The sequence below is a fragment of the Solanum verrucosum genome, unplaced genomic scaffold (assembly GCF_900185275.1).
Source record: "Solanum verrucosum unplaced genomic scaffold, falcon-dt-bn FXZP01000022.1, whole genome shotgun sequence".
NCBI classification, from domain to species: Eukaryota; Viridiplantae; Streptophyta; class Magnoliopsida; order Solanales; family Solanaceae; genus Solanum; species Solanum verrucosum.
In genome coordinates, this window is record NW_026020086.1 from 1731758 (window position 1) to 1755968 (window position 24211).

Sequence of the window (24211 nt, forward strand, 5' to 3'; positions counted from 1 at the left end):
ATCCACCCAAGCACAAATCATATATGTCCAATGCTCACAAATTTAATTTTTCAATAGAATAGTCCCTACGACCATATTCATTAAGTTTAATATAAAATTACAGTGTATGAACAACAAAGTGATCTTAATCCTAATTAATTGCAAACCTTGTGAAGAACAAATTATTAGATAATTGAGGTCGTTAATTGTTATAACCTATCTTAAAGGCTCAAAAGTCAAAATTATAAAATATCCAAACGGATCAATTCAAAATCAAACCTAAAAAAATGAATCTAAATTTTATTAATTCAAAAACCTACCAAATTGAAATTTTCATATTCAATCTGAATCACCCATGCCCCCACCTTAAAATAAAAATAAAAACTTTCCCCACCTATTTTTCCTTAACAATAAATTAGAGTCGTAAATATAGAACCAAAAAAAAAAAAAAAAGTGAAAAATCCATAGTTTTGATTTTCAAAATCTAACAAAAATAAATATTATTAATTATTTTTATAAAAAAAAGGAAAATTATTTTTATCTTTAATATCTGACTGGTGCAGTTTTTCACTATAAATATAGAAAACATATCTATCTTCATCACTGTGAAACCTCACAAATTTTTCATTTAACCTTCTCTCTATTTTTTCTTTATTTTTATTGACCGGAGCTCCGGTAGTCTGCCGGTCGGAGTTTATTTTTGTCGGCGAAGATGGGAGTGACTATTTTAACAGATCTCGGAATGGAGATTTTGATTCCGATATGTGCCGTTATCGGCATCGCTTTCTCGCTCTTCCAGTGGTATCTCGTCTCCAAAGTTACGGTCGGTACTGATAAGCCTCATTCCTCCGGCGACGATAAGAATGGATATACTGAATCTCTCATTGAAGAAGAAGAAGGCATCAATGACCATAACGTTGTTCAAAAATGCGCTGAAATTCAAAACGCTATTTCTGAAGGTATCAAAGGCGACCTTTGCTCTTACTGTTATTTAACTCATTTATGTATATTCTGTATATTTTGCCTTTGAGTCCATTACACGCATGAGTAAATCTAAGCACTGTTTTTGTGCTATTGCAGGTTATTTTAAGTGAATTTTTTGTATAATTTTGTTGATTTCGTAATCTGGTTGTGTTTACTATGTTAATTTCTAATGGAATATGCTGATTTATGTTGTAAATTAGTTGAGTTTTCTTTGCTGATAGATTAAGATCTAGCTTCTATATTCATTCGTGTTGTTATCATTATTAAATTATGTAATTCTTTCTTGCTTTTCTTACACGTTTTTTGTAGACTTAGACTTTAATTTTAGCCTTTAATTATTGGGAATAATCAATTGCCGATTAGTTTACTTTTTTCCAAGCAACCTTTTATACATAACAGTTACAGATCTAAGATGCCGTGTTAGGTTGGTAATTAGCTATCATCACTATCACATGTCGAGTTATGCTGTGTCGCATCCTTAAAAAATGCACTACTTTTGAAGGATCTGATATGCACTCATGGACATTGACATGCACTCGTGTGACATTTTCGAAGAGTTTGAGCAATATAGGTGTCAAGTCTGCTGATTTGAGATACTTATATAAAGCCTTTTTTGCTAATTAATGATTAAGATTAAAAAGAAGTAATTTTTTTTTATTATCTTATGGATTTAAGTATTAGATCTGAACATTAACTAATTACTTTATAGGAAAAAGGCAAAATATTGTGTTCAGTCTGATTGCTACAGTGTTAATTTTTGTAATGAGGTTGAGCATCCTAGATGGCCATTCAGAATGTTCAATCAATTAAGAAAAGAAACTAGATGGGGTTTAATGTATCAAATCAGGGAGATCTGAACACTTTACACTCTGTCAACAAGACTGCATTTCTTTCGCCAACTCATTTCTGTGGATATCTAAACATTTTACACTCAGCCAATGAGTCTGCATTTCTTTCGCCGACCCATTTCTGTGGATAGCCCTTCATTAAGGTGGAAAGAGAAAAAGGAATGCAGTCTACTTTAACTGGATGACAAATAAAGAATTTGATAAAAATAATATAGTGTGTACAAAAGTTGATCAATTACTTGTTTCAATTGCTAGTTTGATTAAGTTCTATTTGCTTTTACTTTGCTAATTTGTTTTCCTGACCATTTATTTGGACTATATTTGATGGGAAATGCAAAGCTAGCTACTTCTTGGTTAGTTATTTCTTCCAGTTCAGTTAGCATAGGCCAGGAACACTTACCTGACTATTAACTTTTGCAATGGATTCTCATGATCTTAACTTTTGAATATATTTTGTACCACAGGAGCAACCTCATTTCTCTTTACAATGTACCAGTATGTTGGCGTTTTCATGGTTGCTTTTGCAATTTTAATCTTCGTTTTCCTCGGCTCTGTTGATGGATTCAGCACAAAGGACCAGCCTTGCACATATGACCGCACCAAAACTTGCAAGCCAGCTCTTGCAACTGCTGGCTTCAGCACCATATCGTTTCTGCTTGGTGCTGTTACCTCTGTGGTGTCCGGGTTCCTTGGAATGAAAATCGCCACATATGCAAATGCCAGAACTACCTTGGAGGCTAGAAAAGGTGTCGGGAAGGCTTTTATTGTTGCATTCAGATCTGGCGCTGTGATGGGTTTCCTTCTTGCTGCAAACGGTCTTTTGGTTTTATTCATAACAATCCTTCTATTTAAGATGTACTACGGTGATGACTGGGAAGGTCTATTTGAGGCTATAACTGGTTATGGTCTTGGTGGATCTTCAATGGCCCTCTTTGGTAGAGTTGGTGGAGGGATTTACACCAAAGCAGCAGATGTTGGAGCTGATCTTGTGGGCAAGGTGGAGAGGAACATCCCTGAAGATGATCCTAGAAACCCAGCGGTATGGTTATTTATCTATTAGAATGTAGAGATCTACTTAAAACTTATTTCTAGTTAGCCTTGTTAAGAAACTTCTTTTCTAGTTGGTTCTCAAGTATAAATAGTCTCTCAGGTGATTGCTGACAATGTTGGAGACAATGTCGGAGATATTGCTGGTATGGGATCAGATCTGTTTGGATCTTATGCAGAGTCATCCTGTGCGGCTCTTGTTGTTGCTTCAATCTCCTCCTTCGGTGTCAATCATGAGCTTACTGCCATGCTATATCCCCTTCTCATCAGCTCTGTCGGCATCCTTGTCTGTTTGCTTACCACCTTATTTGCAACTGATTTCTTTGAAGTCAAGGCTGTTAAGGAAATTGAGCCAGCATTGAAGAAGCAACTCATTATCTCAACTGCTCTCATGACTATTGGGATTGCTTTTGTTAGTTGGATTGCCCTTCCATCAACCTTCACAATATTCAATTTCGGAGTTCAGAAAGAAGTAAAGAACTGGTAAGTCTTAATCTTGCTATTACTTTTATAACTTGGACTTGTGGCACTTGTGCACTGTTTATATATTGGTTTGCATTATTTGGGATTTGGTTGTGAAAGACTGGAAGTTGTGTAAGCATGGAGTGAAGTTTAAGATACAAGAATCCGTTACAGAAGATTCGACAAATGCATTTTCCACTTGAATGGTTGACAAAGCTGCAATTTTGATCTTCCTTTCCCTGTCTTTAAAATATCTAATACTGAGGCTAACAGATTTCCGAATCTGATTTAAACTGCAGGCAATTGTTCTTGTGTGTTGGAGTTGGTTTGTGGGCTGGACTCATTATTGGGTTTGTCACTGAGTACTATACCAGCAATGCTTACAGGTGGGCACCTATTTTTTGTAGTCATTTCCTTGGCTTCTTTGGCTCTTGTATATCAGAAATTGAAGTTTTGTTCTACTTTTTTCCTTTTCCCAGCCCCGTCCAAGATGTTGCTGATTCATGCCGCACTGGTGCTGCCACCAATGTCATCTTTGGCCTTGCCTTGGGTTACAAATCCGTCATCATTCCCATTTTTGCCATTGCAATCAGTATATTTGTTAGCTTCAGCTTTGCTGCAATGTACGGCATTGCAGTTGCTGCCCTTGGAATGCTGAGCACTATTGCCACTGGTTTGGCAATTGATGCATATGGTCCCATTAGTGATAATGCAGGAGGTATTGCTGAGATGGCTGGAATGAGCCACAGAATCAGAGAGAGAACTGATGCACTTGATGCTGCAGGAAACACCACTGCTGCTATTGGAAAGGTAAATTAAATTCACTTCTACCCTACACTAAGCAATGAGAGGTTTAGTTGGAAGTCACTATATTACCTTATGATGACAAACTTCTTTTGTACCTATAACGATGACAGGGATTTGCTATTGGTTCTGCTGCACTCGTGTCTCTTGCCCTCTTTGGTGCGTTTGTCAGCCGAGCAGCAATTTCCACTGTAGATGTCTTGACACCAAAAGTCTTCATTGGTTTGCTAGTCGGTGCAATGCTTCCTTACTGGTTCTCCGCCATGACAATGAAGAGTGTTGGAAGCGCTGCTCTTAAGATGGTTGAGGAAGTGCGCAGGCAATTCAACACCATCCCTGGTCTCATGGAAGGAACTGCCAAGCCTGACTATGCCACCTGTGTCAAGATCTCCACAGATGCATCAATCAAGGAGATGATTCCACCTGGTGCTCTTGTCATGCTCACTCCATTGATTGTTGGGATCTTGTTTGGCGTCGAAACACTTTCTGGTGTTCTTGCAGGATCTCTCGTCTCTGGTGTACAGGTAAGAAAACATATAGAAGATTGTGAATGTGTTTTTAAATAACTTCAAATGGTCTGAATCTCTAATCCTGGATGAACTTTGTTTCCGTAGATTGCCATTTCTGCATCCAACACCGGTGGTGCCTGGGACAACGCTAAGAAGTACATCGAGGTAAAGTATTTCTTTTGGACTTTTCACTTAGACGTTTCAACTCTAATAATATGTGTTGGTTATGAATGATAGGCTGGAGCCTCAGAACATGCAAGGACTCTTGGCCCCAAGGGATCTGATGCACACAAAGCTGCTGTAATTGGTGACACTGTTGGTGACCCTCTCAAGGACACATCTGGACCATCATTGAACATTCTTATCAAGCTGATGGCTGTGGAGTCCCTTGTGTTTGCTCCCTTCTTCGCCACCCACGGTGGTCTTCTCTTCAAGTTGTTTTAAAAAGCAAATGCAACCAACTCCTATGTCACATGACTGTATCATGAATCTATTGTTCCTCTTTTCTCTTCCCCCGTATTTCACATTCAAACTTCCTTTCAAGCATTTTTCGTGTTTTTAGTAGCTAGAATGTGGGGATTAGCATATGGTGTTAGGCTTTGGAGGGAGATTATTCACGAGAATGCGCGTTGTGATGATGGTAAGGGTGAAGTGATTTTGCAGAGTTCAGAAACATCAAATGTTCTTTCCTAGAGTAATTGTATCAGTTTTTTTTTCTCTCTTAATACCTTCTTGTCTTTGCCCTTTTTGGGTGTTCAATTTTTGAAGACTTACTAAGCTTTATGTGCATTTGCCTTTTCTTTCTCCATTATTATCTATACATACATACATACAAGTAACATAACGTAGACTGGGAGAGGCAACCATTCGCATAGGGTGGTCTTTAATTTAAATTTCTAGCAAAAGTTTATATTTTTTGTATTATTATATAGCACAAGTTACGAAATATAACTTTGTTCCTATAAAATTTATGCCTCAGTTTTAGAATGTTAGTTAGCCTCATTACTCCCCGTTGGGTGAGAGGTGGACCTAATCCACGTACCCATTCATCAATCACGGTGTTCAGACCCCTATGGCTATTGCAAGGAATTAGGCACCTATCTTTTTATTGTTGCCAATGAATCTCTTCCATGTTCCATTCTACTCTATATTAGAACATTTCTGTGAATGCTAACCTAATCTAAGTGGTCTTATTCTTTGTCCCGTACTAAAAAATATTACTCCTCTTTTCATTTCAAATTCAAGAATATGATTAATTGGTATGTGCGCCTCTCTATCTTCTGAAATTAGGTCATACTTAAAGATACTGTTATGTATAATCCATCCAATCTGGTTCATATTTAATACAAACATGTTCTCCGTTGTTTTTAATTTATTTTAATCAATTGAAAAAAAATCGTTTTAAATCTGAAAAAAAGGCTAAAGAAATAGAGATCAACTTATCAAATAATGGCAGACCACTCTGTCCAGCCCAATTAGAAACAAATTATAATTTTGGGAAATTGAATTATCAATGACTTTTTAATGGACTTGACTAGAAGGAACATGTGTAGTGTGGGGAGCAATTACTCCGGATCAGGCGGAGTCAAGATTTTTAATAAAGGGGTTTAAAATCGGAAAAAATTGAATATGTCATTGAACTTTTAGAAAAGCTCATTTATGTCATCCGTTAAAAAATTGATTCATCTATACCATTTCAGTTAACAAATAATGAGATGAATGAACTTTTTCTCAAATGAAAATGACATAGATGAACCAAATTTTCAACGAATACTATAAATGAGCATTTTCTCAAAGTTCACTGACATATTCAAGCCTTTTCCTTAACATTATAATGAATGAGTTTTTAGCATTTATACATACCTCCAACTTTTAATATGAATCTCTAAAATTTTATATAAAATAAACTTGGAGGAAGCAAGTAGAGAGGGAGGGGGGTCAATACTTACAATGAAATATTAACATTTTTACTTTTTAGTTAGGAAGATTTAGAAGCAACTTAGAAATAATTAACCAAAAATATAAAGAATTTGCAACCTGATTATCACATAATTAACCAAAAATATAAACAATGCAATTTTGCCAATTATTTTCTTAACAAACACAGACACACAAACATCTTTAAAAATGAATTAGCTTATTTGGCCAATATTTCAAAAAATGCTTATTTCGAAGGGAAGAAAATGTTTTTCGAAATACAAAATAGCTTCCACTACTATTCAAAAGCACTAGCCCCCCCCCCCCCCACCCCCACCTCTAAATATTTGGTCAAGTATGTCATCTCACTAAAATAAGCATTTTACCTGTCCGAAATTTACAATTCGAATTTCGACAGTCAAATCAAATTTAATTTTGATCATGAATTCAAACTTAGACTTTTAATATTTTTAAAATAAAATTTACATATTTGAAAACTACATAAAAAATCCTACAAGTTACAAGATTGACAACAAAAATATTTTTAAAAATATAATTAAAAATATAATAAAAGAAAAATTTATTTAAAATATCGAAATTCAAAAGATAATAGAAGATCTAGTCAAAATATTTTTCCTTAAATAACTTAATAAAAAAGTTTTGGAAGAGTGAAAATTACTCCTAAGGAATAATACTACTTATAAATTATAATTAATAATTAACAGCACGAGAAACTAGAGATAATATAATATTACATATGTGTTACTTTTTTTTCCCCAGGAATCTTGCTAATTTAATATAGGATACTTCCTAGTTACCAAAGGTTCTAGGAAATGTATTTTACTATAATTTATAAATTGAATAAAATAAAATGAATCTTAAATAGTATAACTTCTTGTCTTCTTACACCCCAATTATATATATATATATATATATATATATATATATATATGAAATTTAAGAAAGAAAGATATTTAAAAGTTGATTGTGATCTTAAATATTTCTTCCGTTCATTTTGAATTTTTTAAATGTTTTTTAAGAAATAATGATGAGTATTTCATTACAATACCTATCATAATTAATATTTATGTCAAGTTTTGTAAAATTGTTTGGGGAATAAGTAATTAATGTTAAGGGTAAAATAAAAAATATTAATGATCTTTTCTTATATGTTAATAAAAATGATGTCGAGTAAAAATGAAAATCTATTTTTGTAATAATGGATAAATAAAAGTGAATATATTATACTTGTGTGATTATAAAAGATTGCCACTAAAGATATGTTTTGACCATTGAAAAAATGTCTTTTAGAAATTAATTTTTCATCCGATGTTCGATATTTATATTTAGACCCAATCAATCTGGATTCTCAGGTGTATGACCCTTCTAAAAGGAAATCACTCCCTAATAAAAGAAATTGTATATGAAACTTGGATCCAAAATGTTTAATTATAAAATAAAGATCATAAAAAGATTATATTAATCCAATCATAAACAGTCTTTGTGACCATTGAAGAAAGTTGTTAATAGGATCCTGAAAAGATTCTTTTCATTTCATCACAATTGTGTTCGTGATCATTGAAGAAAGTTGTTAATAGAATCCCGAAAAAATTCTATACATCTCATAACAAACAATCTTCGTGACCATTGAAGAAAATTATTGATAGGATCCTTCCATTAAATTTTCTTCTTGTTTTTTTAAAAAAAAAATTAATTTGGGAGTTGGTACACTGCCATTTTTTAAACATGCATTGTCTTGTCTTATTTTATTTTATTTTTGAAATTTATCCATCTAAATAATAATAATAAAAATATCTTTTATCTTTGGCAGAATGTATTTTAATATATTTTCTTTTACTATCCAAATATCATCTCTCAATTTAACGTAAAATTCACTTAATGTGTCACACACACTTCATATTTGTCAAATGAATAAGGATGGAAAAAATAGACCTCCTTTTTTCAAATCAAAAGGAAACTGTTTTTTTCTAAAACATAATTAACAGAGAAATAAATGGCAATATCATTGTAATTAATTGAACATAAAATTGAATCTCGATAGACATTATTAATTTCACGATTTTTGCTATCTTCGATCACATGATAACTCTATTCATCAAAATTTAAACCGTACTTTTTCCATTTCAAAATATTCTTATCTTAGTAAAAATTATGTTCATTAAAAAATTAATAAATATAATGTGTACTTTACTAAATTAATACTATTTGATAAGCGTCTCTTGAAAATTGAATAATCAAGTAAATAGATACTACATTTGAAAAATATATATTAATTTTTGTCTTAAACTTTTAAGATGATACTTTATTTAGAACGGAGAATATATTATTTAAAATAACTTTTCAATTGTTAAGGAAAAACATTTATGAACAAACAGGTTCCAAAATAATATTTTAATTGAACAAACAGATCATAAAATGACGTATAGAACTAATTGTACATGTGTTCTTTGATGTTTGTATTAAATTCTTTAAATATATACTTATTTTAGAGGATTTAACACATTGATATTTCTAAAGAATTCGAGTAATATAAATATCACCAAATCATTCAAGAATTGAGTGACTCACCAAATCATTCTAGCGTTAACAAAGCTTTCACCATTGTTATTTTGTTCATCATTCTGATGGTCATTTTCATCAGACAAAAATAAAGACAATCACCATTTTTTGTGATGTTTTTGTACAAAATAAAAAAAATGAAATTTAATTTAAAATTCAGTGAAGTAACACATGATATTAATGTGGAGACGAGACTTGCTACATACGTTATCCATAAGAAATGAAGTTTCAAATAATTTGAATCCGAAAAATCAATAGAGCAACCAGATGGATGAAATGGAGGCGCACATCAGAGTCTGATGTGATAAAACAAGTTGTAATAAAAGTTCAAAGACAAGTTTTAAAGAGTGATAGATAGACAAACTATGTTGTATGAGATAAAATGTTGGCCAGTAAAAAACTTCACATTCAAAGATTGAAAGTAGCAAAAATGGAATGCTCAAATAAATGTGTAGGTATACTCGTATACTCGCAGAGATGAGATTAGAGATGAAGATATACATAAGGTAGTAGCAAAAGAATTTCACAATCAAAGGTTGAAAGTAACATACTTTCTATATGTTTAATTTAGATATCTTTCGACGAATTAACATAAAAGATCTTATATCGATAATTTTATATGTTTCGGTGATGTTTTGATTTTTTTTATTATTGCATTATCGATTCTTAATGATTTGAAGTATTTTCTTATCAGGTTAAATGATAACCCGATATTAAATTAAATAATTATATTTTACACAATTTGGCATATAAAGTCTTTGACTTAAAATTAGTTTCGTACTTTATTTCAAGTTATCTCAAATTTCCGATTATTCTACGATGGTAACAATGTTTGCTTTTGAACAATATGCAATCTGTCAACTCATGTACATGATTTATTTGATTTGTCACCTTGTTTCTAAGTGATTTTCAATAATTTATTTTTTGTGTCAAATCTTAACAATCAAACCGATAATGATCAGTAACCATAAATTAATATTTTAATCGTTCTACAATGATTTAACATGTCTAAATCAAATCGATAAACTTCAAAATTGAACCAAATCGATCGATACACAACTTTGATTCTTGAACCACCTACCCCCAAACCCCAACCACATTTTCAATTTTCTTTTTTTCAAGTTTTGTGCCTTTCAAATTACAATCTCGTTTCTCTCTATGTCCTTTGTCGAAAAAGTCCACCACTGTGCAATTGCTCTTCAGCTTCCTCCATTTTTCTTCCTGTATAAATACCTCACCTTTCCCCCTTCTCCCATTGTCCAAGAATCAAAGGTCAAAAATCAAGAATCTTTCTGTACAGACAACATTGTATTGTATATACCATGTTGAATTTCACCCAATTTCAATCCAAGCCAACCCCAACCTCCAATTCAAATCGCTTCTCTAATCTCACCAACCCCACTAGCAGCACCAGCCACCGCCGCCATTTCTCTGTGTCTTCTCCGTCACAAGTCAGCCACCACCATAGCCACTGTCGTCTGAGTATCAAAGCTATTGATGCTGCACAGCCTTGTGATTATGAAGCATCGGTGTCAAATCAATATGCCATGTTGTCTTTCACCCCACTTCAATCCAAGCCAACCCCAACCTCCAATTCAAATCGCTTCTCTAATCTCACCAACCCCACTAGCAGCACCAGCCACCGCCGCCATTTCTCTGTGTCTTCTCCGTCACAAGTCAGCCACCACCATAGCCGCTGTCGTCTGAGTATCAAAGCTATTGATGCTGAACAGCCTTGTGATTATGAAGAATCGGTGTCAAATCAATATGCTCAGTTTGGTAGGCTAAAAATTGCTATAGTGGGGTTTGGTAATTTTGGTCAATTTCTTGCAAAGTCCTTTGTTACTAAAGGTCATATTGTGTTGGGTTATTCAAGAGCAGATTATTCCCAAATTGCTAATTCTTTAGGGGTTTCTTTTTTCCAAGATCCACATGATCTTTGTGAGGAACACCCTGATGTTATTGTTCTTTGTACTTCAATAATTTCAACTGAAACTGTTCTTAGGTCATTACCAATTCGAAGGCTGAAGAGGAACACATTGTTTGTTGATGTTTTATCTGTTAAAGAATTTCCAAAGAATATTTTTCTTCAAGTTTTGCCTACCCATTTTGATATTCTTTGTACTCATCCCATGTTTGGACCTGAAAGTGGTAAGGATAGTTGGAAAGATTTGATCTTTATGTTTGATAAAGTTCGAATTGGTAGAGGGAGATCAAGAACAGCAAGGGTTGACAAGTTTCTTGATATATTTGAGAAAGAAGGGTGTAGGATGGTGCCAATGACATGTGCTGAGCACGATAAGCATACTGCCGGTTCGCTGTTTATTACGCATACAATGGGGAGGGTGTGGGAGAAGTTGGGTTTGGAGACAACTCGTATTAATACGAAGGGGTATGAGACTTTGTTGAATCTGGTGGATAATACTTCTAGTGATAGCTTTGACTTGTACTATGGGCTGTTTATGTAAAATGAAAAAGTTGAAGTTATGTAGGCATGAAATGAAGTTGAAGATACAAGACTGTATTGGAAAAATGGAATTTGTACTTGAATAGATGACAAAGCTGAAATTTGAACTTCCTTTCCTTGTCTTTTAAAATATCTAATACTGAGGCTAACAGGTTTCCGCATTTGATTTGAATTGCAGGCAATTGTTCTTGTGTGTTGGAGTTGGTTTGTGGGCTGGACTCATTATTGGGTTTGTCACTAAGTACTATACCAGCAATGCTTACAGGTGGGCACCTATTTTTTGTAGTGACATCCTTGGCTTTTTTTTTTTTTTGAACTTGGTAACTTTGTATTATATCACAAAACCATGTACTGTAACCTTATATACAAGTGTACTCCTGATTTCACTTCTCTACGTCTAAATTGAGTCTAACACATCAATAATAGAGACAGTGTCATTAGAGTATAACTGATTATACCAAAAGACTAAAAGTAAAATGCAGTTTAGTTTAACTTTCTGCACATTGTTCTCTATGCTCTCAAAACATCTTGAATTCCTTTCTTTCCAAACATCCCACCAGATAGCCCCTGGGATAATTCTCTATCTACCTCTGTCCTTAGCATGTACACCTGCTTCCTCCCAGCATAGTAATGCCTCAACCACCTTCCTGGGCATTGTCCAGGAGATGCCTTTGAGGCTTAGGAATATTCTCCACAGATGATGGGTGTACTTGCAATGTAAAAATAGATGGTTAACAATCTCAGATGTTTCACCACATAGGAAGCACCTGGAACACAAAGTTCTCCCCCTCTTCATAACATTGTCCTGTGTAAGGACTGCTTCCTTAGCCATTGACCAGACAAAAAAGGAGACTTTGTGAGGGATTCTGCTCTTCCATATTTGCTTCCAAGGCCAACTTGAACACTGTTGATCTGTCTGATCCATCAACTTGTAGGATTTGTTGACTTTGAGCACTCCCTTGTCATCTCCTGTCCACCACAATTTATCTTCTCCTGGTTGTAGTCCAGTGAAAGTGTTCACAGTGTTTAAAAATTCAGCTGAAAATGAAATTCCATCCTTGTGGTGATCAAAGATCTGCTATAGTGCTTTGTTGAAACATGATTAGGTTGTAGATGTCTGGAAAGAGATCTTCCATGTTGCCTTTCTCATGCCAAAAGAAAACCCTCTATCCCCAAGCCCCTTTACTAGGTTGGGCAAGCTTTGATGCCCCATGTCCTTCCAAAACTACTTCATACTAAGAGCCTTGCTTTGCAATTTCAAATTCTTTATTCCTAGACCTCCATTTTCCTTGCTTGTCATGACTTCTTCCCATTTAACCAAATGAAAACTTTTCTTTTCTTTGTTGCCTTGCCACAAGAAATTCCTCCTGATACGATCCAACCTCTTAATGACCCCTGGTGAGATAGGAAACAGGGACATCGTATAGGTTGGCAAAGCATCAAGTACTGAGTTAATAAGGGTCAGTCTACCCCCCTTTGATAAGTACTGAGACTTCCACTTGGCCAATTTCTTCTCACACTTCTCAATCACACTATTCCATGTCTATGGACTTGGATTTGACCCCCAAAGGCATTCCCAAGTATATAGTAGGCAGAACTCCTATTTCACCACCCAGAATTGATGCTAAACAACTTATGTTGTTTACTTGATTTATAGGATACATCATACTCTTCCTCCAATTGATATGCAAACCAAAAATACCTTCAAATAAGACCAGAATCACCCTTAGATACTTCAGTTGTTCTTCCTCAGCATCACAGAATATCAAGGTATCATCTGCATATTGCAAGCGTGTGACTTCTAGTCTCTCAGTACCTTCTCTGGCCACATCAAAACCCCTTATCTAGCCTCTCAAGTTAGCAGCTTTTATCATGTTGTTTAAACCCTCCATAGTGATCAGGAATAAAAAAGGTGACAAGTGATCCCCTTGTCCGAGACTCCTTTGGGTTTGAAAGAAACCTGTAGGGTTACCATTGATGAGTACTGAGAATCTTACAGTTGATATGCAAAACTTTATCCAGTTCAACCATTTCTGCCCAAAACCTATCAGGTTCAACATCTTCATTAAGTATTTCCAGCTAACATGGTCATAAGCTTTCCTATATCCAACTTACAAAGGACACCTGGCTTCTTTTGGTTATTTTTGGAGTCAACTGCTTCATTTGCAATCAAAACTGCATCCATTATCTGTCTCCCTTTAACAAAAGCCATTTGTTGTGAGTCTACCAACTTGTCCACCACCCTTTTCAGCTTCTCAGTAAGAACTTTGGAGATAAGTTTGTAAATGCTACCAATTAGACTAATTGGCCTGAAGTCCCGCAACTCCTTGGCATCTTTCTTTTTGGGTATAAGAGCTATAAAAGTTGCATTGAAACTCTTCTCAAAAACTTCATGTTCATAGAAGTTTTGAAAGGTGTCCATGATGCCTTGCTTTACCACATCCCAACATTTAATAAAAAAAACCCATAGTAAAACCATCTGGATCTGCTGCTTTGTCAACAACACATAACTTCAGACATCTCAACACTTCACTTTCCTCAAAGTTGCTTTGTAGAGCTTGATTATCTTCTTCTGTTAGGACAGGACATTGCACATTTATGTACTCAGGTCTCCACTGAGATGATTCCTTATACAACCTTTTATAATATTCAACAATTTCCCCTTTAATTCTGCTTGGCTCTTGATTCAGTTCTTCATGTATCATAAGCTGATCAATGTTGTTGTATCTCCTATGTGCATTTGCTATCTTGTGAAAGAATTTAGTATTCTTATCACCTTCCTTCAGCCATAGAGCCCTTGATTTTTGTCTCCAGGAGATCTCCTCCTTTTTTATCAACTCTTCATAATTCAACATCAATTCAGATTTTTTGGCAGACTCCTCATTAGTAAGGATTCTGTCTTCCCTCTCAGCTTCTAGATCAGCCAACTGTTCAAGCAATTTCTTCCTCTGTATACCCAAATTTCCTTCTTCCCCATTCCTCCATTCTTTAAGTTTAGTCTTCAGAGCTTTTAGTTTGCAAGCCAATCTATAATCAGGTTTCCGTATGAAGTTGAAAGAAGACCACCATTCTCTGACTCTGTCAATGAAGCCCTCAGATTCTAACCACCAATTTTCAAATTTGAAGTAACTTTTGTTCCTTTCCCAAGACCCCCCTAGTAAGGCTATAGGAATATGATCTGAAATCAACCTTTGAAGTGGAATCTGTTTCAAATTTTGGAACTTGTCATCCCATTCCTCTGAAATTAGTATCCTGTCAATCCTGGAGGTTGCTTCCTGTTGGTCCCCTTTGAACCAAGTATACGTGACATCCTCAAGTTGCAAGTCAACTAGTTTCATGTCTTCAATAAAATCAGAGAATTCCTTCATACCCCTTGTTCTTATTGTACAATTCTTCTTCTCAGATATGTATCTTGTTACATTAAAATCACCACAAATAGCCCATGGTCCTTCCATTAGTCCTTTGACTGCACTCACCTCTTCCCACACTATTCTTCTTTCCTTGTAACAGTTTGGGGCATACACTCCTGTGATGTGGCATTTAAAATCTTGGAGTTGAGATTCAAATTTACATGTGATGGAGTATGCCCCTATTTCTAAGATTTCCCCCTTCCAGGCTCTCTCATCCCACATCATCAAGATCCCCCCCTCTTGTCCCACTGGATTCCAGATATGCTTGTCTGATCCACCTTCCTCCCCAGACCTGCTTGGCTAAATCTACGACATTGCCTTCCAGTTTTGTTTCTTGAAGGCATATGATGTCCGCCTTCCACCCCCATATCATGCTATTTACTAGCCTCCTCTTCTCTAAATTATTAAGTCCCCTAACATTCCAAGATACTAGTTTAAAATTCATCAAGTACTAGCACTTGCACTCCTCCCCTTTCCTCTGTTCCCTGTACTTTTAAATTTGACATCAAAACATACCAAGTTTTTTAATTCTTGTACACCTTTAGTCTTAGTTTTTTTAATTTCACTGCACGGTTCCAGTTTTCTTGCGTGTCTGCAACTGTCTATTTGCATCAGAAGTTCTGTGGCTTCCTCTTCATGACCTTGGAAATCAATCCCAAAATTTTTCCCCAATTTAATGAGATTTTGCTGCACCTAATTGGATGCTTCTTTTTCCTTGCCCTGAGTTATGAGTTGTTGCTGCACCATTAGAGGCTCTACATCATCAACCTCCCAGTTGACTAACTCTGTTTCAGAATTTCAAGTAGTAACCCCACTTTTGATTCGATCATCCCCACCCACGTCAAAATTCCTTTCCAGCTGACTATCAGCCTCCTCTCCCACTATCTGCGACTCCTTTTCCCCATTAACTCAATTGATTTCTCCGCTACCGTCGCGTGCGAACTTCTCTTCTCGGGTAACTGAGAATTGTCGTTCATGGCCACTTGAGCTATTATGTCTTCGATAAAGTCAAAGGTGCTCTGGACTACCGTTATGTCCTCTTGAAAATTATTAGCAATTACTAGGCCTGCCACATCTGGGCCTTCAATCTGTAACTTGGAATTAGGCCCAACTTGGTGATCCACCTCCAGAGTCTCATTTAAAAGACTCACGTGCCCCTCACATGCTTTAGATTTAACTTTCTCTGACGTTGTCACGTGCTGAGAGAGTAGCAAATCCCTAGTTTGATGGGATCTCCTTGCATCATCACCTACGACCTCCTCTAAAATCCCTTGGGTAGACTTCTGAACTGGATAATAGGTTTCATCTTCCCCCTTATCATTTTCCGGCGATGATTCAAATCTTGGCAAGCATTCCGGCCAGATTGGAAGGTGAAATTTAGTGCCGTTGCGTGACACCTCCACCTCTCTTGGGATACTGCTACCGTCGTTAGCTACCAGGATCCTAGCCCACTTCATATGATTTTTTAGCTCCACTTCATATGATTTTTTAGCTCTGTTTCCTCTTCTGTAGCCAACCAGCTTCCACAGATTTCTCCTATCTCTTGGAAAACCTTCTTTGACCAAAGATGTAGGGGGATCCCCACAACCCTAATCTATGTGATCCAATTAACAGTAATCGAAAGGATAATATCAATTAGGAGGCTGAACCTCGAAGAAGAAGATAACTATATTAGGGCAATTCCGAGATAGAAGCTAAGAAAAACAGAGTAAAATAGAGAGAAGACGAATTATCATATATCATTTCCTGCCTTAACAATTGTATTACATTTGTATTTATAGAGTTGAATTGAAAGCTAAAGCTACAATCTACTGAAATAACTGCTTCTAACAACTCTAACAAACAATGAACAGTGATAACTGTTTTTGTGACTAATGAATAGTAGTAACTACTTTTTAATATTCCTAATCATCTACGCATTGTATCAATACCCCCCAATGGAAACCACCCTTGTCCTCAAGGGTGAAATGCAGGAAACCTGTGCTGCAGCTCATACAAGAACTCCCAAGTAGCCTGAGAAGCATCCAAACCAGAACATTAAACCAAGACTTGACACACAGCCTTATTACCCTTTTTGACCATCTGTCTCTCTAATATCGACTCAGGATTGGGACAATAAGGACTTGAAAGATGTAAAATAGGGGGATGATTAATGATTGTAGGTACCTCATAACACTTTTTAAGCTGAGAAACATGAAACACAGGATGAATAAGGACATCAGCAGGTAAAAGCAACTTGTAAGCTACTGCGCCAACTCTAGAAAGTACCAAGTAAGGACCAAAATACTTTGCAGCAAGCTTGTTGAAAGGCCTAGAAGCCACTGAAATCTGTCTGTAAGGTTGCAACTTCAAGTAAACCCAATCTCCTTCCATAAATTGCCTATTAGACCTGTGTTTGTTAGCTTTATCTCTCATGCTTTGTTGTGCTCTAGCTAAATGGAACTTGAGCAGGGCTATCACAGCCTCTTTAGCCTCCAGGGATCTATCAACCATGTCATTAGAAGACCACCAGCTAAGTAAGGCAAGTGTATTGGTGGTTTTTGACCATACAAAACTTCAAAAGGTGTACATTTCAAAGTAGAGTAGTATGTAGTGTTGTACCACCATTCAGCAATTGGTAGTTGCGTAGCCCAAGTATGAGGACTATCAGAGCAAAAACATCTCAAATATGTCTCCAAGGTTCTGTTAAGAACCTCTGTTTGACCATTAGTTTGGGGATGGTATGCTGTCGATTTATGTAGTAAGACCCCTGTAATGGAAATAACTCTTGCCAAAAAGAACTCAAGAAAATGGGATCCCTGTCACTTACTATAGAAGCTGGCATACCTTGCAATCTGAAAACATTGTCCAAAAAACACTGAGCTACAGATTCAGCAGTATAAGGATGTGCAATAGCAATGAAGTGACCAGACTTACTGAATCTGTCCACCACTACTAAAATGACATCCTTCCCTTTGGACTTAGGAAGACCTTCAATGAAATCGAGACTGATATCAACCCATACACCATCAGGAACAGGTAATGGTTGAATTAGTCCAGGGTAAGCTGATGTATCATACTTGTGCCTTTGACAAATATCACATTTCTGAATAAAATTCTGAATGTCAGCTGCCAATGACTTCCAGTAGAAGAGGGATTGTAGCCTCTTAATAGTTGCATCCATACCTGCATGACCACCTTGTGGTGTTGAATGCCACAACTGAATTATGGTTTGTCTTAACTGCAAATTAGACCCTACTACTAGCCTGCCTTTCCACCTTAGTTGAGAACCAATCCAGGTATAGAATTTATAAGGCTTTGCTTGTAACTTAAGAATAGCAGCTTGCAACTCAGCATCAGATGTCCATGTTAGGCTAATTCTCTCCAAAAGTGTATCATTAGGAGTCAAGAGTGAAACAGCCAACAACTCAGCACTTTGATTTCTTGACAAGGCATCAGCAGCCTTATTGTCAGTCCCTTTCTTGAACTCAATAGTAAAATCAAAGGCCATCAATTTAGAAATACCAGCAACTTGAAAATCAGTATGAATACTTTGTTCCAGGAGATGTTTTAGTGTCTTTTGATCAGTTTTCACAATGAAATGTCGTCCTAATAGGTAATGAGACCACTTAGTAACTGCAAATATGATGGCTAATAGCTCTCTATCATACACACACATAGCCTGATGTCGAGGTGCCAATGACTTACTGATATAGGCAATTGGATCCCCTTGCTGCATCAAGACAACACCAATTTCTGAACCACTTGCATCAGTCTCAATTATGAATGGTTTATCATAGTCTGGTAATGCTAAGACAGGTGCAGTCACTAGTGCATTTTTGAGAACATGAAAAGCTGTAGTAGCACCCTCATTCCACACAAACTTATCCTTCTTTAATAATTCAGTGAGAGGTTTAGCAATGGATCCAAAATTCAGAATGAACCTCTTATAATATCCTGTTAAACCAAGAAACCCTCTCAGTTGTTTGATATTTGTAGGGACAGACCAAGCCTGTACTGCAGAAATCTTCTTAGGATCAGTGGCTACCCCTTTAGCACTGATGAAATGACCTAGGTACTCTACCTCAGGTACCCCAAAAGCACACTTAGAACCTTTGGCAAACAGCTTGTAAATGGTTCACATGGGCTGACATATCCATGCTGTACACCAATGTATCATAAAAAAAACCAGTACTGACCTCCTTAGGAGTGGTTTAAATACAGCATTCATAAGACTCTGAAATGAAGAACGTGCATTTGTAAGACCAAATGGCATAACCAGAAATTCATAATGTCCTTCATGAGTTTTAAAAGTTGTTTTATAGATATCTGTTTCCTTCATCCTTAATTGGTGGTAACCAGCTCTAAGATCAATCTTAGAGAACGTTTCAGCTCCTCCTAGTTCATCTAACAAATCCTCAATGATAGAAATAGGAAACTTGTCCTTTATTGTCAGTTTGTTGAGATCTCTATAGTCTACACAAAGCCTCCAACTCCCGTCTTTCTTCCCAACAAGGATTACAGGTGAGGCATAGGGACTAGAACTAGGTTGTATCACACCTTGATCTAACATTTCCTGTACTAGCTTCTCAATAATATCTTTCTTCATTCCAGGATATCTATAAGGCCTTTTGTTAACAGGAGTAGCTGAGCCAATGAGTGGTATTTTGTGATCAAAGATGCCTCTATGAGGAGGCAATGAACTAGGCATATCAAAGAGGCACTTGCATTGTTCCATTAAAACAGTTAATGTAGGATGAATATCAGTACCTTGAGTTACTTGTATACTGTTGCATTGCCTATCAGAGGTTGCATCTGTCACCAAGGTTAGCATAAAGACCTGAACTAAATCAACACTCTTTTTATCTAAGGATTGGGCCTTGGTGGTCTTGATCTGGCTACTGGCTCCCCTTAAAACATGTTTCCTCCCCAGATGCACAAACTCAGTAGTTCTATTTCTGAAATCAAACAAAATCCTACCCAAAGTATTTAACCATTGCACACCCAACACTATGTCAACATTCCCTAATGGTAGTAGTAGGAAATCAAAAGAAAAAGTTGTACCCTGCAGTAACCACTTCAGATTTTTACACACTACAACAGTTTGAACCTTCCTACCATCAGCCACACTAACTGATTGCTCATGTATAGGCAAAGCTTTACAACCTAACTTCCTTGCCATTGACTCATCAATGAAATTATAAGTACTACCTGTATCAATAAGCACATGTAAGGGTTGTTTTTCATGGTATCCAGTTACTCTAATTGTTTGATACCCTGTACCTCCAGTAAATGCTTGTAAGGAAATTGTCATGCACTCATCCACTTCTAACACTTCTTCCTCCATGATTACCTCCCCATCCTCCAGAACTTCAACCAAATATAACTGTTTCTTGGATTTACAAACATGCCCGGCATATACTTCTCGTCACACAAGAAGCACAGTCTTTTAGCCCTTTTCTCATCCATCTCAGCAGCAGTCAATAATCTTCTACCAGTATTACCATTACTGAACCTGTTAGCATTAGGTTCATAAGGTTTCTTGACAGCTGTGCTAGAGAAAGTAGGTTTTTGTACACTCTGAAACCTAGATGGAGTAGGGAGAAGACCATTCTGATTCCTGTTATTTCTAATTCCCCAAGACTTAGCCTGAGCATCAAAAACCTCTTCCTGCAACTTAGCTAACTTGTAGGCTTGCATTAAGGTTTTGGGTGCTTGCATTCTAACAACCTTGTTGAGCTCAGTTTTTAACCCTCCCAGAAAACAACTGATAGCATTTTCGTTTGACAAATTAACCCCATTCAATAACCTATCAAACTCAGCCTGATATGTTCTAACATCCTCAGTTTGTTGTAGATTTTTAAGTGCTTCCATGGAATCTTCAAATTCTTCCCCAAATCTTTCATTAACAGCCAACACATACTCAGACCAAGAAGGGTCTATAACTGAGTTCCTAGACTTCAAGTATGATCTATGCCAAGCAATAGCTTCACCATCCAAATGGATAGAAGCTACTCTCACCCTCTGATCATATGGAACTTCATCCATGGCAAAAAACTGATCCACCTTATATAACCATGCCCTCAAATCCGACCCCAAAAATCTAGGAAAATCAAGTTTAGAACATCGGGTAAGAAATTTACCATTAGAATTTTGGAAATTCCCAGCTGCATTGCAAAACCCCTGTTCTCTGTCTCCACCCACAGATGATTCAGCTCTATTCTGATCCATCTCCTTGTCCTTCTGTTTCGCATTTCCTAGGGCTTGCTTATCTCCATTAATTCCTTATCTGTCTGTACATTTCTATTATTGATATTCACCATACCTTCCATAAACTTCTGCAATTGTTCCTGTATCCGAGACAATTTGCCCTCCATTTCCTCTGAAGATTTGTATTGATTTTTTTCCCGAGCAACCATGATTTTTAGCCGAGGACCAGCTGCTCTGATACCAATTGATCCAATTAACAGTAATCGAAAGGATAATATCAACTAGGAGGCTGAACCTCGAAGAAGAAGATAACTATATCAGAGCAATTCCGAGATAGAAGCTAAGAAGAACAGAGTAAAAGAGAGAGAAGAAGAATTATCATATATCATTTCCTGCCTTAACAATTGTATTACATCTGTATTTATAGAGTTGAATTGAAAGCTAAAGCTACAATCTACTGAAATAACTGCTTCTAACAACTCTAACAAACAATGAACAGTGATAACTGTTTTTGTGACTAATAAACAGTAGTAACTACTTTTTAATATTCCTAATCATCTACGCTCATCTACGCATTGTATCACCATGTTTCTTTAACAAGTGCATATTTAGGAGTACAACCTGTTGTTGGTTTCCACCATTCCATATTAAAATTACAAGACTTCCAACGCCACTGCTCATTAATGGTTTGTTCTGCCATGTTTCTGTTTGGGAACTCAAACAAAAACTTGTCATCATTCAGTTCGTAAATGTTGATTCCAAAGGCTTTCTTCCAATTAGTTGATGACCATCTTCTTATGTCTGCTAAAGTTGTCCTCTCCTTGGGCTTCTCACTGCAATACCCAACTAAGCATCTAGATAACAGATCACCCTCCTGGGTACTTATTTTGTCTAGAACTTCCACCTTACCCATAATGCTTTTGACCTCTGCACTGCGTAGGTTCCTGGATTGCCATTTACTATATCGTATAGCATTAGCATATGGATAATCAGCAACCACCCTTGTACTGGGTATTTTCTCCTTTCCCTTCTTGCATTTAATGAATCTATCAATCTTCAATGCAACATCCAACCACCCCGCATTCGATGCCAACTTAGGAATAATTAAGCCTGACCTTCCCCCTCTATATATTGTTATGATGCTTATGAACCTCCCATGTATATTATGTTTTCTCGTGCAAAAATGCACTGCCTCTTTCTCAGCTAATTTCCACCTCCTTGTCTCCTTCTTTTTCTCTTTGGATTCTTCTCTTAGACAGAGACAGATCCATTCCAACACCTTTCTACTCATGGACGATCTGTGCATCATCCTTCTGCTTCTCTCTACCCATTCGTACCATTCAGCTTTCTCAGTTTCCCATCTGGTGATATCAAAAGACTTGAAACCAGCATGAAATAGATTCGATTTTCCTCCATCCTACTAGTGGGTGATTTATCAATAATCACAGTGGGTGATTATTGTTGGCTATTAAAAAAAAGGCTGATTCCAGTGGAGGATGCTGGAAAAGATGGGTTCCTCTCTCCTAAGAAGTATGAGAGAGAAAGAGCATTGGGAACTGTGTCTGGGAGTGTTTTTGGTGAGTATCAACAAATTGTGTATCAGAAATTTAAGTTTTGTTCTACTTTTTTCCTTTTCCCAGCCCCGTCCAAGCTGTTGCTGATTCATGCCGCACTGGTGCTGCCACCAATGTCATCTTTGGCCTTGCCTTGGGTTACAAATCCGTCATCATTCCCAGTTTTGACATTAGAATCAGTATGTTTGTTAGCTTCAGCTTTGCTGCAATGTACGGCATTATAGTTGCTGCCCTTGGAATGCTGAGCACTATAGCCACTGGTTTGGTAATTAATGCATATGGTCCCATTAGTGATAATGCAGGAGGTATTGCTGAGATGGCTGGAATGAGCCACAGAATCAGAGAGAGAACTGATGCACTTGATGCTGCAGGAAACACCACTGCTGCTATTGGAAAGGTAAATTAAATTCACTTCTACCCTACACTAAGCAATGAGAGGTTTAGTTGGAAGTCACTATATTACCTTATGATTGACAAACTTCTTTTGTACCTGTAACGATGACAGGGATTTGCTATTGGTTCTGCCGCACTTGTGTCTCTGGCCCTCTTTGGGCCGTTTGTCAGCCGCGCAGCAATTTCCACTGTAGATGTCTTGACACCTAAAGTCTTTATTGGTTTGCTAGTCGGTGCAATGCTTCCTTATTGGTTCTCCGCCATGACAATGAAGAGTGTTGGAGGCGCTGCTCTTAAGATGGTTGAGGACGTGCACAGGCAATTCAACACCATCTCTGGTCTCATGGAAGGAACTGCCAAGCCTGACTATGCCACCTGTGTCAAGATCTCCACAGATGCATCAATCAAGGAGATGATTCCACCTGGTGCTCTTGTCATGCTCACTCCATTGATTGTTGGGATCTTGTTTGGCATCGAAACACTTTCTGGTGTTCTTGGAGTATCTCTCATCTCTGGTGTACAGGTAAGAAAACATATAGAAGATTGTGAATGTGTTTTTAAATAACTTCAAATGGTCTGAATCTCTAATCCTGGATGAACTTTGTTTCCGTAGATTGCCATTTCTGCATCCAATGCCAGTGGTGCCTGGGACAACGCTAAGAAGTAAATCGAGGTAAGGTATTTCTTTTGGACCTTTCACTTTCAACTCTAATAATATGTGTTGTTTATGAATGATAGGCTGGAGCCTCAGAACATGCAAGGACTCTTGTCCCCAAGGGATCTGATGCACTCATGACTGTATCATGAATCTATTGTTCCTCTATTCTCTTCCCCCGTATTTCACATTCAAACTTCCTTTCAAGCAATTTTTCGTGTTTTTAGTATCTAGAATATGGGGATTAGCATATGGTGTTAGGCTGTGGAGGGAGATTATTCACGAGAATGCGCGTTGTGATGATGGTAAGGGTGAAGTGATTTTGCAGAGTTCAGAAGAAACATCAAATGTTCTTTCCTAGAGTAATTGTATCAGTTTTTTTTTTTCTCTTAA

The 24211-nt window shown here is 36.7% G+C and overlaps 3 protein-coding genes across 4 annotated transcripts; all 3 read left to right on the forward strand.

The window, feature by feature from the left end:
• The first annotated feature begins 586 nt into the window (after positions 1–586).
• On the forward strand, positions 587–24211 carry LOC125824349 (pyrophosphate-energized vacuolar membrane proton pump-like). 2 transcript variants are annotated; one of them, XR_007442765.1, is made up of 10 exons: positions 587–938; positions 2276–2850; positions 2962–3341; positions 3620–3706; positions 3800–4130; positions 4238–4648; positions 4739–4798; positions 4871–5136; positions 5167–5229; positions 24080–24211. XR_007442765.1 is itself a non-coding variant. In XM_049503715.1 (8 exons), the coding sequence occupies exons 1-8, from the start codon at positions 692–694 to the stop codon at positions 5075–5077; spliced, it is 2298 nt and encodes a 765-aa protein (XP_049359672.1). In that variant the 5' UTR covers positions 587–691; the 3' UTR covers positions 5078–5420. The 2 variants fall into 2 exon arrangements, 1 of the variants encoding a protein (XP_049359672.1); XM_049503715.1 differs by lacking the exon at positions 24080–24211 and having other exon boundaries at positions 4871–5420.
• LOC125824626 (arogenate dehydrogenase 2, chloroplastic-like) lies at positions 10453–11598 on the forward strand. The gene has a single exon (XM_049504024.1). The coding sequence runs from the start codon at positions 10453–10455 to the stop codon at positions 11596–11598; it is 1146 nt and encodes a 381-aa protein (XP_049359981.1).
• Positions 22705–23830, forward strand: LOC125824628 (pyrophosphate-energized vacuolar membrane proton pump-like). The gene is made up of 4 exons (XM_049504026.1): positions 22705–22754; positions 22837–23167; positions 23276–23686; positions 23777–23830. The coding sequence occupies exons 1-4, from the start codon at positions 22705–22707 to the stop codon at positions 23828–23830; spliced, it is 846 nt and encodes a 281-aa protein (XP_049359983.1).

Coding starts and splice junctions, on each gene's coding strand:
- LOC125824349 (XM_049503715.1), top strand. CDS start 692: ATGGGAGTGACTATTTTAACAGATCTCGGAATGGAGATTTTGATTCCG. Junction 4,131..4,237: donor CCACTGCTGCTATTGGAAAG/GTAAATTAAATT, acceptor TAACGATGACAG/GGATTTGCTATTGGTTCTGC. Junction 4,799..4,870: donor ACGCTAAGAAGTACATCGAG/GTAAAGTATTTC, acceptor TATGAATGATAG/GCTGGAGCCTCAGAACATGC.
- LOC125824628 (XM_049504026.1), top strand. CDS start 22,705: ATGGGTTCCTCTCTCCTAAGAAGTATGAGAGAGAAAGAGCATTGGGAA. Junction 23,168..23,275: donor CCACTGCTGCTATTGGAAAG/GTAAATTAAATT, acceptor TAACGATGACAG/GGATTTGCTATTGGTTCTGC. Junction 23,687..23,776: donor CTCTCATCTCTGGTGTACAG/GTAAGAAAACAT, acceptor TTGTTTCCGTAG/ATTGCCATTTCTGCATCCAA.
- LOC125824626 (XM_049504024.1), top strand. CDS start 10,453: ATGTTGAATTTCACCCAATTTCAATCCAAGCCAACCCCAACCTCCAAT.